This window comes from Alternaria burnsii (assembly GCF_013036055.1).
Source record: "Alternaria burnsii strain CBS107.38 chromosome Unknown 693, whole genome shotgun sequence".
Taxonomy (NCBI): domain Eukaryota; kingdom Fungi; phylum Ascomycota; class Dothideomycetes; order Pleosporales; family Pleosporaceae; genus Alternaria; species Alternaria burnsii.
The window spans coordinates 128,500-143,402 of NW_024066117.1; the positions used below are offsets into that span (position 1 = coordinate 128,500).

Sequence of the window (14,903 nt, forward strand, 5' to 3'; positions counted from 1 at the left end):
GAATCAGGCAGTGCTACCTATGTCGTGTCTCGAAAGTATAGCATTAGAATGCCCAGAATGGTATGAGTAGTTCTTCATCAATTGCTATCCACTGCCAGCAGCTTTACGAACGCTAAGCATTGTTGACCACTTGTGCCATGCAGGTGGCGGATCGCCAGCCTGTTGGTCCGTCAACCCGGCCGGTCTTCCTCTGGTCTGCAACGGACCTGCCCATGAAGCATTCCATAAATTGTCTACCACGACTATCCTAAAAATCAGAAAAGCAAAACCCGAAAACTTCCACTATTACAACCAATACGTGCATGTAGCACTCTGTATACGCAAGGCACCGACTGTGCGAACGCACTCGTTATCATTCCCTATATTACTCACATTACACACATTACACACATCGTAGAACACGTACCGGTCTTCAAGGCTTCAGAGTGCTATTGAGAGGAGTAGCGGCAGGATTAGGGCCGAAACGTTGGAGAAGTGTAGATGTGGGGTCCTTCTCCGCAATGTGGGGAAAGACGCCTACACACATGTAACTAGCGCCAGCATCCATGTATTCACCTAGCCGAAGAGGTCTGTTCCTGCAGAATATATTAACGGCTTGTCATAGAGATACGTCTCGCCTTCTCGCAACACACATCTGGCATCGTTTACAATGACACCATTACCAGCTTACATCAATCCGGAGTACCAATCAACACATTACAACCTGTTCAAGGACTCTGTAACCGTTCCGCTAAAGTCGGTACTACCGCCTGGTATTGACAGAGACGCATTCGATACAGCAATCAAGAGATATAAAAGTATTGTTGGCGATGCGCAGGTATACGAAGGCGAGGCCTTGACAGAGTATATCGACCCGTATGAGTTGCATGAGGCGGAGGGGACGCGTAGAATGCCCAGCGCAGCCGTCCGACCCAAGAATGTAGAGGAACTGAGAGAAGTGCTGAAGATCTCGAACGAATTCGCCATACCAGTGTGGACATTTTCAAGAGGCAAAAACCTTGGGTTAGTAGACTCCTTCACACATCTCAGTCGATCGTCTAACAATCGGATAGATATGGTGGACCAGCTCCTCGCGTGACTGGCTCCATAGCCCTCGATCTTCATCGCATGGACAAAATCATCGAAGTAAGCGCTGAATACGCTTACGCTGTCGTCGAACCTGGGGTTACCTTCACCGAACTCTACGATTACTGCGTTAAGAACAAGCTCAATGTTTGGCCTTCGGTACCATCCTTGGGATGGGGTTCCGTTGTTGGGAACACGCTTGATCGAGGCACAGGCTTCACGCCTACAGCAACACATCATCAGCATATTTGTGGGGTCGAAGCTATGCTGGCGAACGGTGAGCTCGTACGAACAGGACAATTCGCCGTTTCCAACTCACCGTCTGCGCATCTCTCAAAGTTCACATTTGGACCTAGCATCGAGGGCTTGTTCCTGCAGTCCAACCTTGGTATCGTAACTAAACTCGGCATCTGGCTTACACCCGCACCCCAGGCCTTCATGTCCTGCTCATTTGATATGCCTGACTTCGACGACGTGGAGACGATTGTCGATGTATTTGGGCCACTGCGACGTGACGGCCTGCTTCCAAACACAGTCTACGTATCGAACGTAACGGAATGGCTAGGCATGATGGGTCCACGAGAAGAGTTTTGGCCGCACAATACTTCAATACCAGATTGGAGAGTGAAAGAGCTACAGAAGCAGTTCGATCTGGGCTACTGGAATGCCAAGTTTGGTTTATATGGCGCGAGAGATGTTGTGCAAGCGCATTTCGATCAGTTGAAGAAGATCATCGAGAAGAAAGCGCCGAAAGGTCGGTTGATGGGTAAGATATTCTCTGCGCCGGATGGAGAGACGTTGGATCCTGCATCCGTTCCCGAAATGGACGGTGGCTTCTTCGTTGGTATACCGACTCTCTGGTCGCTTCCCATGGTGAAGTTCCGCCTGCCCAAATCTGGGGGCGGTATCGGCGCGCATTACGACTACAGTCCCATCATTCCTTCCAAAGGCAAGGAGATCCTGAGCTGGGTCAAGACAGCGAAGAAGATCTGCGAAGCTGACAACTTTGATTTGTTCTGCGACTTCTTCATGCACGAGCGACATGGTAAGTCCTTACTGTCAAATGATGGGTGACGATACATACTGATGTTGATGTATGTATATAGTCATCTTCGTCAACATGTTTACCTTTGACAAGACGAACGCGACGCACCGGAAAGCCGTACAGAATATCTTTGACAACTTGTTTGAAGCGGGAAAGAAAAGAGGGTACAGCAAGTATCGTAGCCATGTGAACACCATGGGTAAGCATTGATTTTCTCGGAGCATGAGTGCCTGTCTACAGCCACTAATTTTGATTCAGATCGGGTCGCTTCGCTGTACGATTTCAATGACCATGCGTATCGAAGATTTGTTGAGACAATCAAAGACGCTGTTGATCCTAATGGTATACTGTCGCCAGGAAAGCAAGGAATTTGGCCAAAGCGATTCCGAGATGATGAGGTTTCGAAGGCGCATCTATGAGCTGCGGTGTCCCTGACACTTGAGCTGCAAGCGCAGCAACGTGCTTATGTATTATTGAATGCATTGACCGAATTGAGGTAGCTGGCTTGATCTCTCGTTCTGCATACCTGTCTCTGTGATGATGCCTCGGGCTCGAGCTACTACCTCTCATGGCCTCAACACACTGCACTGGCACCTGTACGAACCATAGGCAACATGCTGTGGACACACGGGGACTCGGGTCGACACGACAGCAGTGCACACCGGCTTGTAAGCTGGAGAAAGATGTATGTCCAATTATAGTCCTACACATCCACGAGATGTTCATGGGTAGGGTGGAGAAGACACGGCTCTGCTAAAAACCAATTTCAGTCTCCCACAGAGAGAAAAGTTGCTTCCAGGCCATAGAGAGCTGAACCCGGGAGCAGGCAATAGTGGGGTAGTAGCATACAACATGTACATGTGCGACGACTCGAAGAACGACAAACATGGATCGTTCTGCGTAGGAGCACGTGCCGCAACCTGTACATCGCGAGGTTGTTGGTGAGCAGCGGATGGAGCTGGAGGTTGGGTTTTGATAAAAATTATCACGCTCGGACCTGTCTTTGTCAGCAGCGCTTGGCACCGCGCACCTGAAATTCTCGTCGCAGCTCGGGCACGCTTTCTCTCCCTTACACACAATCATAAAAATGGACGATTAATCAACGGCTATACTGAGCTCATCATCTCTATAGTTGTCATATTTGCGTCACTAGAGTAACACCTGGCACTTTTAGGCTTTTTGCTTCGATTTCTATGTTGCTTGAAGCCACCTGCGTGACCATACATAGTAGCTTTTTTTTTTCGCTGTGTTCCAAGAAAAACATTGCTAGCTTGGACCTGAACTTGTGAGACGAGTTGTTTTCTCGGACTGTGAAGCAGCGACGACGACGACTGCAACACCACCCAGCCGTTATGTGTCTTATGACCGGCTGGCCGACCGACCGGCAACGAAAGAGGATGGCTTCGGCCGTTCGAAAACTAGATCGGCAGCGTGTCTGAGTCGCGCCACTGAGCGCGTCTGCTGCTCATGCGCTGTCGTAAGCTGTCCCATCTCGATAGGCTGGCAGGACGACGATGGACTTCCGGGTGGAATGTTCGAAGCTCAGACAGGGGCATGGTGCCGTATATAGCCCAAAAACGCAGGGTTCTGGAGCTTCTGCGGGTTGCCATGTGTGTGAATGTGGAACGGATGCATTACTCGTCATCGCGTGTGTCAACTAAGGGCCGTACCAAGTCCCCTTTCTGTGCTCATGTTTTGCTTTGCTATGGAATTATTCTTTCTTGGGTAATCTTACATGCGCGCCCTCTTGCCGTCCCTCTTGCCCCCTTTCCCCCCGCGTATTGCTCTCGTGCACGTTCTGCCGCGCCCCGATCTTCGACCTCCGCCCGAACCGCTTCCTCCTTCCAGACAAGATGGCGTCGGCCCTGAACAAGCGCCAGCAAGCGCGTAATGAGCGTACGTTACAGGAACTCATCAAGACAGTTCCAGGCAACGGAACTTGCGCCGACTGCGGTGCGCGGAATCCAGGTAAGTTGTGCAGGCGCATGCTGTCCGGGAGGCCCAATGCTAACCACATCACACAGGATGGGCGAGCTGGAGTGTAAGTCTCCCCATGCAACAACGCGACCGCCAACACAATACTGACGTTTGCTGTAGCTCGGCATCTTTCTGTGCATGCGATGCGCAGCCCTGCATCGCAAGCTGGGGACGCACATCTCCAAGGTCAAGTCTTTGAGTATGGATAAGTGGGACAATGCGCAAGTAGACGTAAGAACCGTCCGACTTCTGCGGCTCGAGTCCGGATGCTAATGCCTGGTTAGAATATGAAGCGCATTGGTAACCTCGAATCGAATAAGACGTACAATCCGCGCAACGTCAAGCCCTCCATACCCATCGACATCGACGAGGTAGACAGTGCTATGGAGAGATACATACGGGCAAAATATGAGCAGAGGATATACTTGGACGCTTCGCGGCCAGGCACGCGACAGAACACGGGCAGTACGAGTTCTGAGGACCGACCACCGCCCTTACCACCCAAGCCGACTGGTCGCTTTGGCTTTGGGCTACGAAAGGCGGCGACATCACCGCGGAATCTGACGCCTCCACTGTCGCCGGGTCTGAGTGGCTTCAGTCAACAAGACCAATCACCTCCACGCATCAACAAGCCTTCCAGGGTCTTCGGTTCCAACATACACACTTCGGGCGATGGCATGGATTCCAAGCTGGCGCAGCTTCGGGACATGGGCTTCCCGGACGACAAGCGCAATTCTACGGTACTGAAGGGACTGAATGGTAACTTGGACAGGGCAGTCGAGGCTTTAATCAGGTTGGGCGAACAGGACCCTGGCAGGTCGAGAGGAAGCACCCCGACACCGGCTTCGCAACCCATGTCCAATGGCATTTCATTCGATAATCTGAACAGCGCACCTGCTACGACATCGTCGACGAACCCTTTCGACGCGTTAGATGCGCCTACTCAGCCTCAGCAGCAGCCACAACTTGCTCCGCTTCAAACCCAGCAGACCTCCTATGGGGGGCCGGCAGCACAGCAGGCCTACTCGTCCAACTCCTATAACCCATTCCTGCAACAATCCTCCCAAGGATATGTTCAGCAACAGGCCCCTCAGCAACAATCACAGCAAAACTACGGCTATCAGCAAAACCCTTGGAATCAACAACAGCAAAACCTGGAACAATCCTTTCAGGGTATGCAAATTTCAAACCCACAGCCTCCACAACCTCTGTTCCCGAACCGAACAGGAGGAGCTGAATCCCAACCTTCATCCTTCCCTCAAACGAACCCCTACAACCAATCCTTCACTCCACCGCCGATGCCGCAAATACCCGAACAATACAGTGCTTTCTTTGCACCGCAACAGCCGCAGTACCAATCCATGTCCAACCCCTCAAGTCCCGGGAACCCCTTCTTGAGATCTTCGCAAAGCCAAATGTTTACCCCGACCAATCTTGCAAGCTCAAATCCATTCGGGCAGTCAGCATTCCAGCAGCAACAGCAGTCTCAACCGCAGTCGGCTCACCCACAGTCGGCTCCACCACAGCAGCAAACGCCCAATCCTTGGTCGCAGCAGCAGCAACAGTCATCTCAATCACAGATAGCTTCCTCGCAGCAGCAGATGCCTAATCCTTGGTCACAACAACAGCAACAACAGCAGCAGCAGCAACAGCAGCAGCAGTACAGCCAGGCTTCAACTCCTCAGACGGCGAATCCTTGGCAACCTCAACAATCGACCTATCAAACACAGGATCCAACTCAAAACTACCAAGCTCAGCAACAAAGTTTCCAGAACCAGCAGCAGCTGTATCAACAACAAAGCTCTAATCCCTTCGACAAGAATGCTTCAATCCTTTCGCTGTACAATCAACCTCAACAGACTACCCAGCAAGCGCCACAGCAACAAGCTCAACCCACAGCTGTGCAAGCTTCAACTCCTGTTGCGCAAGCACCTGGGCGCTCAAATCCGTTTGGTGGTATGTCTGGTGCGCCACAAGGGCAAGCACTATCCGCTGCACAAACACCTGGCATCAGGCATGTCAGCAACGAGAGCGTGGACTTTGCAGGTTTGATGGGTGGACGGCACTCGCCTGACGCTTTCTCGGGCTTGAGCGCGAGCTTTAGGCGGTAGACGGGCAGAACCCCAACGCATAATATTTTAAAATGTGCGCAACTGGCTAAAGCAATTTTTCTTTGTTGATACATCTGGTTTGTAAGAAAGTGTGGTATTGGATATCAGAAAGAAGAGTAGGTAGTGGTAGTAAGACCGACGAGAGTGTAGGTAAGGTTTGCTGTATGATACCTAGCAAGGAGGTGCGCTGCACCACTTTTACATTAATTACTATCTCATTCTACATCTTGACAGATTGAAATCTGCACTGGCTCAAACCTAAGCAAGTCAACTTGTATGCTCTGCTTTCACTCGTTGCAAGAGCTGGCTCAATTTTCTTACTGCGTATGTACTTTCAATCTATCAGACGTCCGGACCCAGGGCTTTACAATCCAGAACTTGGCGACAAGCCATGTATGGCTGTCGAAATTCAAATGTTTTGGGTCACACGGATAAGCTGTGTTCACGTGCAAACGTGAAGCCACTGTGGCTAGACCTCTCGCGTCTACGTCATTGCTCTGAGCCGCGTACCTGACCCTGAACCACCCACCACTCTTCGTATCAACCCGCCTCCTCACTTGTCCAAATCTTGCTTCTTGATTTAGTCACCTACTCAGTCCTCAATTCGACCATAATAGCTCTTCAAGCAACATATCAAGCCTTCCAGATCAGCCAGCACCATGGGTGAGATACATAGCAGCCTGGTAATCTAACTTCAACTAACTTCGAGCAGCTCCCCCAGCAGACTATTGTAGGCACGCATAGCTTCGCGGCCCTTGGTTCCAAGCTCACACAATACCACAGACAAGGTTCTAGAAGTCGACTCCAAGGCGACTCAGCAGCAGATCCGTGATGCCTACAAGAAGTACACCTCGCCCCTCCTTACAAACTTCTTTGCACAAACCCTAAAATACTTTACAGGGCAGCGCTGAAACACCACCCCGATCGTGTTCCATCTGATTCCCCTGAGCGCGCAAGTCGTACGAAGCGCTTCCAGCAAATCAACGACGCCTACTACACGTTATCGGACCCCACGCGACGCCGCGACTATGACGCTGCACGTACCTACAATAGCTTCACAGGCAGCACCGCAACACCAGACGAGGAATTTGACGAGGAAATTCCCAACAATGCAGGTGCAGGCGCAGGTTTTGCCCAAGGCTTTCCGTGGTCCGCATTCGGCTTCGGCAGCGCTCCAGCCGGCAACACAGAAGAATCGCACAACCGCTTCTCTGAAGAGCAGTTTGGCGGTATCTTTGAGGAGATGTTACGGGAAGAGGGCATGGCAGATCAGGATGCGCATCCTACTGGCAAGTTCTGGAGTATTGTGGGTGGTCTGAGTGGAGGCGCTATGGGTTTTATTGTAGCAAACTTTCCTGGCATGGTCGCTGGCGCTGTTGCTGGAAACAGGCTAGGAGCCGTAAGAGATACAAAGGGAAAGAGTGTTTATGCGGTTTTCCAGGAAATGCCGCAGGCAGACAAGGCGAGGTTGCTGAGCGGGCTCGCGGCCAAGGTTTTTGCTAATGTCGTGTCCGGTTGATGGGGCATCAAGAAAAGGGGAGGCACGAAGCGATGGGTTCACATGGGCTGTATGAATGACGATATCCTTGAGAGTTTCTTTGGTAACTTTTTACCTTTTGCTTAGAACGAAAACTATTTATGACACATAGACTTCGTGTTGTCACTGATTCTCATGCTTATAAAGTGAATAGAGATGTATGAAGAAAGTATGTTTGTATCTGTATCTGAACGCCATGCAGGTCTAAGCCTACGCAAAGGAGGGATATCTCTAATAAATAATATGAAAGGCCCAAAATAAAAAGAGGGAAAGCGTGGTGGGAATGCCAACACACGCTTCTCCTCATGCTGTCGTAACGTCGTGCCACAACAAAACAAAAATGCCGCCTTTTACCAGGTGTGACAACCAAGATCCCACCTCTTCCTCATCTCCTCATGTCACCAATCATTCCTACTCCCTGTGAGATTCCCCACGACCCTCGTGATAGTAAAGATATTCTCAACCGTTCCTAGAAGAAAGAGGCGTCAGCCTCCCTTCCGCTTTACATGAACTTGCTTGCCATACTCGCCAAGTTAGCCAGCCCACCGATTCCGCCTGCTACACTCTGCATGTCGATATTGCCGAGTCCGGCCATCATGCCTCCGCCACCATTACTCGGGCCGCTTCGGCTGCTTTCCATGCCATATCCCTGACTACCGTAGTAGCCGCCACTGGCACCTCCACTGCTGCTGTGGTGACCGGAGCCCGAGTACCCGCCTCTTGCTCCCTGTCCACCCATCTCGGGTAGGTTGACACCGAACTGGCGAGCAAGTTTATGGAGGACACCGCCAGAGACGAGCGGCATGATGACCATGAAGAAGACTTTGTAGGGATGGCGTTGAGCGTAGCGCCAAATTTCTCGGAGAAAATGTTGTAGTTTTTTGTAGAGGTGTTGCATGTACGAGTCGCGGGGTGAGCGCTTGTACCGCGATGTTGAGCTGTGGTGGCGCGAGGATGAAGAGTAGGATGAGGAAGCGTAGCCGGGGCGGTAGGATGATGAGCGTCGTGAGGGCGAGCCCGTGGAAAAGGGGTTCCAACTGCTACCCATGGTGTTTGTTTGTGTGGCGTCGGAAGATGATATGAGTAGAGTTGGTTTTGGGAGGAGTGAGGCTGTAAGTGGTGTTGACGATCCTCTGGGGTTGTTTGTTGATCGCGATGTATGTGCGCGAACGACAGTTGTCGGGATGCGATGGTGTAATGTGTACTTGGACGCCCAGCGCATTCAGCGCAAAGTACGTTGATATGGATTTTGCGTGTGGATGAGGTTTGTCGACAACAACGACTATGACTGTGAGTCTTGTGCCAGCGCAACGACGTCCAAAGGTCTAGAAGAGCTGTCGCAACAGAAGTCCGGTGAAGGGAGTGGGTCTCTTGGGCTTCAATCGCCTCCTCTTCGCCTCATTTACAGAGGTTTTCCCTGCTTCCTTGCCCTGCGTTGCCTGACGACGCCCTACCAATCAACTAGATCGGAGCGCGCAACCCAACTCTCAGACTGCTATGACAACACTGGCCACCGTGCGCGAAACAGGATGTAGAAATGACTAGTAGGGAACACGTCAACGGGTAGAAAGACCACAAAATATGGCACGGTTGGGGAATGCGGCGGGCTTGCTGGTGAAGGAAGGAACTTTGGCCAGCTTAAAGATGTGCGCGAACTTGTGGAGCTGAGAGGAGTGATCGTCGCAGCTACCAGACCGCTCTTTGGTGGTTGGGCGGCCTGCGTAGCCCTGCAGGTACCGCCACCTCGATTTATGCCGACCCAGATGGCACTTGTGCAGTGCACGATGATGTGCGTGAACCATGAAAATCACGTAGGTTATTCGTCTTTACGCGAGAAGGATGCTACGCAAATGGTCGTTGAATTTCTTACATCAATATCGATTGATATCTGATACTGCTTCGAGATTCTTGACATGGTTGCGGACAGAATTCTCCTTGTGCAACGGTCGTTTGTGCGCGCACCCCTGTGGCATAAGTGCCTGCAAGACCGTTGGAAATGTTCGAGACCCAGATGCAGCTGCAAGATGCAGATGCAGCACACGCAATATGGCATTCAACAAAACGTGCTAAGGTCTGGATTAAGTCGGCCGACCCGTTCCTGCATACCCTTTTTCCCCGGTCGAGCCACGTTTGACGGATTGAGAGTCAGATCGAATGACTGTTATCGAACAACACACATCAGTGGAGAAAACAATACATATATGTATCAGTACAACAGAATAACCAAGGGCCCACCACATACGTGGCCGTCTTTTACACCCTGTATCTCATGCAATGTCTACGAAAGCAATAATCGATTGGATCACAATTACCAAAACCAAGAGCAAGGCATATCTGTCATGATCAATTAGAGCACGATGCTTTATCCTTTCTTCCTACTTTTACCACTCTTCCGCCGTCTTTCTCCATGTCCACCGCCACTGGCTCTCGCAGCGTCCTGAGCTTGAACTGGAATAGCAGAACTTGATGCTGGAGGTGACAAAGCTGGGTCCGACTGGCCAACATGACTGGCCGCCACAGGTGCTGCTCGCTGAAGCGTCACTGACGCAGGAGTGGAAACAGGAACACGTCGCGGGACTGATGTATAGCTGGCCTCAGATACGCCCGAACTCACTCTCCGTGTATACTGTGGCTGAGGCGAAGCTGTTGAGGAAGAAGACGCCGGACTGAAAGTATGGTACTGATAAGGCTCCACAGGAAACGGCACAAGTCCAGCAGACTGGATGGAAGACGATCTTGTGCGTGTGCCTTGTGGAAGATCAGCCTCGTAAGCAGCTTGCCGAGAGGATATAGAACGACTTTGCCGTGGAGGGGTAGCCGGGCGGTAATCATACTCGGATTCTGGAAAGGCGCCCAACATGTCCCGAGAGAAACTGGCATGCGAAAGCGGGGGAGTATGATGACTAGTATCAAATGCGGAACGGGACGCGGGACTTAAAGGCTCTCGTTCACGATCCAGGTTACCCTGGTAGGCATTGATGGGGGCATACATGGGCTGCCCGTCCGGGCCAGGTATAACGAAGCCTGGTGGCGGTGCACGACTATCTGTAGTGGATGTACGTTTGTGACTGCTAGACTTCTCCTTCTTCGACTTTGACCCGAAGATGGAATTCCGCTGCTGGTTCTTCTTCGACCTGGAGGAACTGCCGTGCTTGCTAGTCGTATCAACGCTGATCATACTTGCGGCATCGTGTGAAGAAGTATTGCTTGGTCGAGACTGGGGATCAGGGCGAACTGCGGTCGATCTTGTGCCATAAAGTCTTGAGTGATACGCGTCTAGCTCCTCTGGACTCAACGATACGTCTGTATTTCCTGCCGCTCTTGCTATCCGAATCTTATCGAGTACTCGTCGGAAAAGTACTTCTTCGTGTTCAGCGGAATTGACATTGTTGCCCATGTCGTCAAGATGACCATCCTGTTGGTCTGGCCAATATGCTGCCTCACCCAAAGCCGATGTCCTTTGCTCCCATGCTCTAATATCCATATCATTAAAGTATAGTTCATCTGGACTGATGCTCTTGCCATTCAAAGCCGGTTGGAACGCCTGACTTAATTCAACGCCACCCTTCTCGTCTTCACTATCCAATTCTTGAAACCTATGAACGTCGTCTTGCACTCCCTCGTAATATCTCCCCACACCCGACGAGCCCCCTTGTGGTCTTCCCCATGGGGGCATAGCGTAAGGAGTTCGCGGCCGACCACCTAGACCGCCTCCTCGGAAAAAGCTGACTCGATGGGCTTGTCCATGAATGCAGCATGGCCCACAACTGTGACACCAGTGGCGCCAATCAGCCAGAGAACTGTAGTAAAGGGCGAAGCCCAGAGTCCAAGAGGAATTGCAATGACGAAAAGCGTAGTGTACAGCTGAGAGGTAGTGGCGCGCCAGCTACCGAGCTGGAGATCATTTCCCTCTAGTTTGCCGATTCCGAACATGCCACCAACTACGAGGCAGATGACGAAGAGAAGCATCAAGTTGGTGAGCAGACTGTAGATGCTGAGCATGACGAAAACAGCGGCATAGTTGCTCGAAAAGTAGCCCAAGTTGTAGTTGACCCTGCTCTGTACCTCGCTAAAGTTGGCGGGCTTAGAAACACGCTTGAAGTCGAAGAACTCGGAGATGGGTCGCAGATTGGCGAACCGAGAGGAGACGGAAGTGTTGCGCAGACCGTCGAAGCGTCCCCCGAGGTTCATCCTGGATGTCAGGGCATCGATGGGAATGCTGAAGCGCGACATGACGGATGGTGTGTTGGCTGTGGATTGAGGGACGGGTGATGCTTGCTGGCGCTGGTCGGGGGTAATGAGGGTCTGCTGTTGTTCTTCAAGATCTTTGGGGGAAGTCATGGTCAGTTTCAGGCGCTGATAGTGGTGAAGAGATCGAGGGAAGGCTGGAGATGTGTCCTCTTGCCAGGAATGAGGTTGTAGTGTTTATAGTGGATGGCTGCCTTACGTTGGGGGAAAGATTCGCGAGAGAGTGAATAAGCTGACGCGGCTGAAGTGAGCGTGGGTGAAGTGGAAGTGGTGTGGGAGGAGAGGGTTGCGTGTCACTGTCCGTACTGGAACTTTTGTTGGCCCCCTGCCGCGAATCCCGTAGTTCAGGGTCGTGCCTGCCCATACAACACAGCCACAGAGCGCTCAAACCGTCAGCCTTGATCCCCTTAGCCGAGTCTCACATGCAAGTCCTGGAGAGGCCACATTTTTTGTTTCGAACTCGGCAGCTTGGGGTGAAAGCGGATAGCAAGAGCACCGGGAAAGGCTTCACTTTATCCCTCGAGCCTGCTACCATTGTGTCTCATTTGTAGCGGTCAGACCGATCGGGCCACGTTCCGTCTCTACAGCGGGCTCACGGCACTAGAACATCTGGCTGCACAGGCCTGCAGCCTCCCTATCACTTTGCTCCAAGACCCGCCAACTTTCCAGGCAACCTCCCGGATCAACCCCAGCCATGAGATCTCACGCGTTGCTCGCATTGGTCTTGTGTCTCTTTGCAGCATTCGCCGCTGCCTGGACCAAAGAGGGTGCGTAGCTTCTCCTGTCGTGTCTTGTCTTCCATTGCATGCTTGCGGCCACATATGCGCCTTCCCCACATGCCTTTCCCCAGCTCCAGCTCCAGCTCCAGCTACGAGCTACTTGCTGACAGCTCCCGGCAGACCACGAAATCTTCCGTATCCGTGACGAAGTTGCCAAAGCAGACGGCGCCAATGTCACCTTCTACGATCTCCTCGGTGTCAAGCCCAGCGCCTCCCAAGACCAATTGACCCAAGCCCTCCGCAAGAAGTCGCGCGAACTTCACCCGGACAAGGCCCGCAAGGTCTTTGTTGCCAACTATGCTAAGAAGAACAACAAGAAGAAGCCAACCAACAAGGAAATTGAGGCACACTTGAAGAAGGTCACCGCCGCCTACCAGCGTCTTTCCGTCGTGGGAAAGATGCTCAAGGGCGCCGAGCGCGAGCGCTACGACCACTTCCTGAGGAACGGCTTCCCAGCATGGAGGGGCTCTGGCTACTACTATGAGCGCTTCCGTCCTGGCCTTGGCTCAGTCATTGTCGGTCTACTCGCTGTCTTCGGTGGAGGCTTCCACTACTTCGCTCTGTTGATGTCATGGACGCGTCGCAGGGAGTTTGCTGAGAGGTACATTCGCCAGGCACGCAAGACTGCCTGGGGTGATGAGAGTGGTCTTCAGGGCATTCCTGGAGTCGACGATACCGCCGCACCTGTCAACGCCGAACAGTTCGACAAGGATTCTGCCGAGGATACACCAGAGGAGCTAGCCCCACGCAACCGTCGCGAGAGGCGCGCTATGGAGAAGGACGCTCGCAAGCCAAAGAAGGTGCAAGCTGTGAAAAAGGCCCGCGCCGATGGCATCAGCACCCCCGTTGAGGCAGAGGTCATCTCTGGTCCTCAAGGAGCCAAGAAGCGCATCGTCGCTGAGAACGGCAAAGTCTTGGTCGTAGATTCCGTCGGTAATGTTTTCTTGGAGATTGAGAATGAGGATGGTATGAAGGGTGAATACTTGGTCGACGTACGTACATTCAACTCTTCGAGACATTCAATAAGCTAATAGCATACAGCCTGATGAGGAGCCTAAGCCTACTATCTACGACACCCTCCTGTTCAAGCTGCCCAAGTTTGCTTACAACCAGTCAGTCGGACGTGTCCTTGGAAAGAAAGAGATGATTGACGCTCCATTGCTTGAGACCTCTAATCTAACCGAAGAGGAGGCCGCCATCCAGAATGCCACCGCGCCCAACCTTAACGGCGAGGCAAGGAAACGCAAGGCCATGGCCAAGAAGGCAAGATAACTGCTTGTGTGCGACATAGCATATGCTGTAATGTTACAAAAGTTTAGCATCTATGTTTGGTTGTTGGTAGACAAAAAGGGTACTGGACTATGCATGTGCGTGTAAGATACAGAGATAGACTACAATATGAGCCACGCGATGCGAAGAGCTTTGGGCACTCGCACCAAATGCCCTGTGTCGCCGAGGTCTTTTCAACTCGTCATGAGTGCATCTGCAAACCAACCGCAGGCCTACATGCTAATCAAAGAAGCATTAGTGTGCGGAGTACATAGCTCCAGCGCTACCAGCACCGACTGTAGTACACGCCGCTTCCAAGTTTCCTGCCACCTCTTTCACCAAGTTCGAAGGAACAACAAGTCCGCAACTCGCTCTTTAACAACGGTTCATTATGGGACTAGTATGTAAATTTACGGGTAATACCTCGAGCTCAACGACCCTGCGATGCGCACACATGCTAAACGTACAAGAACAGAAACTCCTCCCACTCTTTTCAAACGCCGACTAAACGCCAACATGATTAACGAGCATTCATGGATACTTCCCTACGATCATAAGAGAAACGTGACGCCAGTAGTAATAAGAAAGCATGAAGATGGCAGACTCGGACAGTCCCCCCAAACCCGAAGCCGGTACCATAGTCAGAGCAAGTGACGAAAAAGCAACCTGCATGAGATGGTATCACAAGCCAAGCGGTGAACCCGAAAGCAAGGAGACCCGCACGCATGCATGCAAGCAAAACATAAACAAGAATCTCTTTCTCTTTTTCACTTCCTCTTTCCTCGCCTGCTCACACACGGTAATAATCTTCTATCATGGACAAAGTGCTTGCAGACACCGCTCTAGCGCGTTCCACCTCCGCCGCATACGCG

General features: G+C 51.8%; 6 protein-coding genes across 6 annotated transcripts; 3 read left to right on the plus strand and 3 right to left on the minus strand.

Annotated features, from left to right (window-relative positions):
* Positions 1 to 649: 649 nt before the first annotated feature.
* On the plus strand, positions 650 to 2,529 carry GT037_007678 (fad-linked oxidase-like protein; the record flags this gene model as incomplete). Its single annotated transcript, XM_038932725.1, has 4 exons — positions 650 to 1,002; positions 1,053 to 2,110; positions 2,172 to 2,309; positions 2,369 to 2,529. 4 exons carry the CDS (start codon positions 650 to 652, stop codon positions 2,527 to 2,529), a joined length of 1,710 nt encoding a protein of 569 aa, XP_038784226.1.
* Positions 2,530 to 3,963: 1,434 nt separating this feature from the next.
* On the plus strand, positions 3,964 to 7,717 carry GT037_007679 (ap-domain-containing protein; the record flags this gene model as incomplete). The annotated part of the gene is made up of 7 exons (XM_038932726.1): positions 3,964 to 4,078; positions 4,135 to 4,151; positions 4,208 to 4,318; positions 4,372 to 6,133; positions 6,911 to 6,928; positions 6,982 to 7,042; positions 7,099 to 7,717. 7 exons carry the CDS (start codon positions 3,964 to 3,966, stop codon positions 7,715 to 7,717), a joined length of 2,703 nt encoding a protein of 900 aa, XP_038784227.1.
* Positions 7,718 to 8,237: 520 nt separating this feature from the next.
* On the minus strand, positions 8,238 to 8,783 carry GT037_007680 (uncharacterized protein; the record flags this gene model as incomplete). The annotated part of the gene is made up of 1 exon (XM_038932727.1): positions 8,238 to 8,783. One exon carries the CDS (start codon positions 8,781 to 8,783, stop codon positions 8,238 to 8,240), a length of 546 nt encoding a protein of 181 aa, XP_038784228.1.
* A 1,314-nt stretch (positions 8,784 to 10,097) lies between these two features.
* On the minus strand, positions 10,098 to 11,411 carry GT037_007681 (uncharacterized protein; the record flags this gene model as incomplete). Its single annotated transcript, XM_038932728.1, has 1 exon — positions 10,098 to 11,411. The coding sequence occupies one exon, from the start codon at positions 11,409 to 11,411 to the stop codon at positions 10,098 to 10,100; it is 1,314 nt and encodes a 437-aa protein (XP_038784229.1).
* Positions 11,412 to 11,437: 26 nt separating this feature from the next.
* GT037_007682 (prenylated rab acceptor 1) lies at positions 11,438 to 12,076 on the minus strand (the record flags this gene model as incomplete). Its single annotated transcript, XM_038932729.1, has 1 exon — positions 11,438 to 12,076. The coding sequence occupies one exon, from the start codon at positions 12,074 to 12,076 to the stop codon at positions 11,438 to 11,440; it is 639 nt and encodes a 212-aa protein (XP_038784230.1).
* A 601-nt stretch (positions 12,077 to 12,677) lies between these two features.
* On the plus strand, positions 12,678 to 14,034 carry GT037_007683 (uncharacterized protein; the record flags this gene model as incomplete). The annotated part of the gene is made up of 3 exons (XM_038932730.1): positions 12,678 to 12,750; positions 12,883 to 13,754; positions 13,804 to 14,034. The coding sequence occupies 3 exons, from the start codon at positions 12,678 to 12,680 to the stop codon at positions 14,032 to 14,034; spliced, it is 1,176 nt and encodes a 391-aa protein (XP_038784231.1).
* Positions 14,035 to 14,903: the final 869 nt, after the last annotated feature.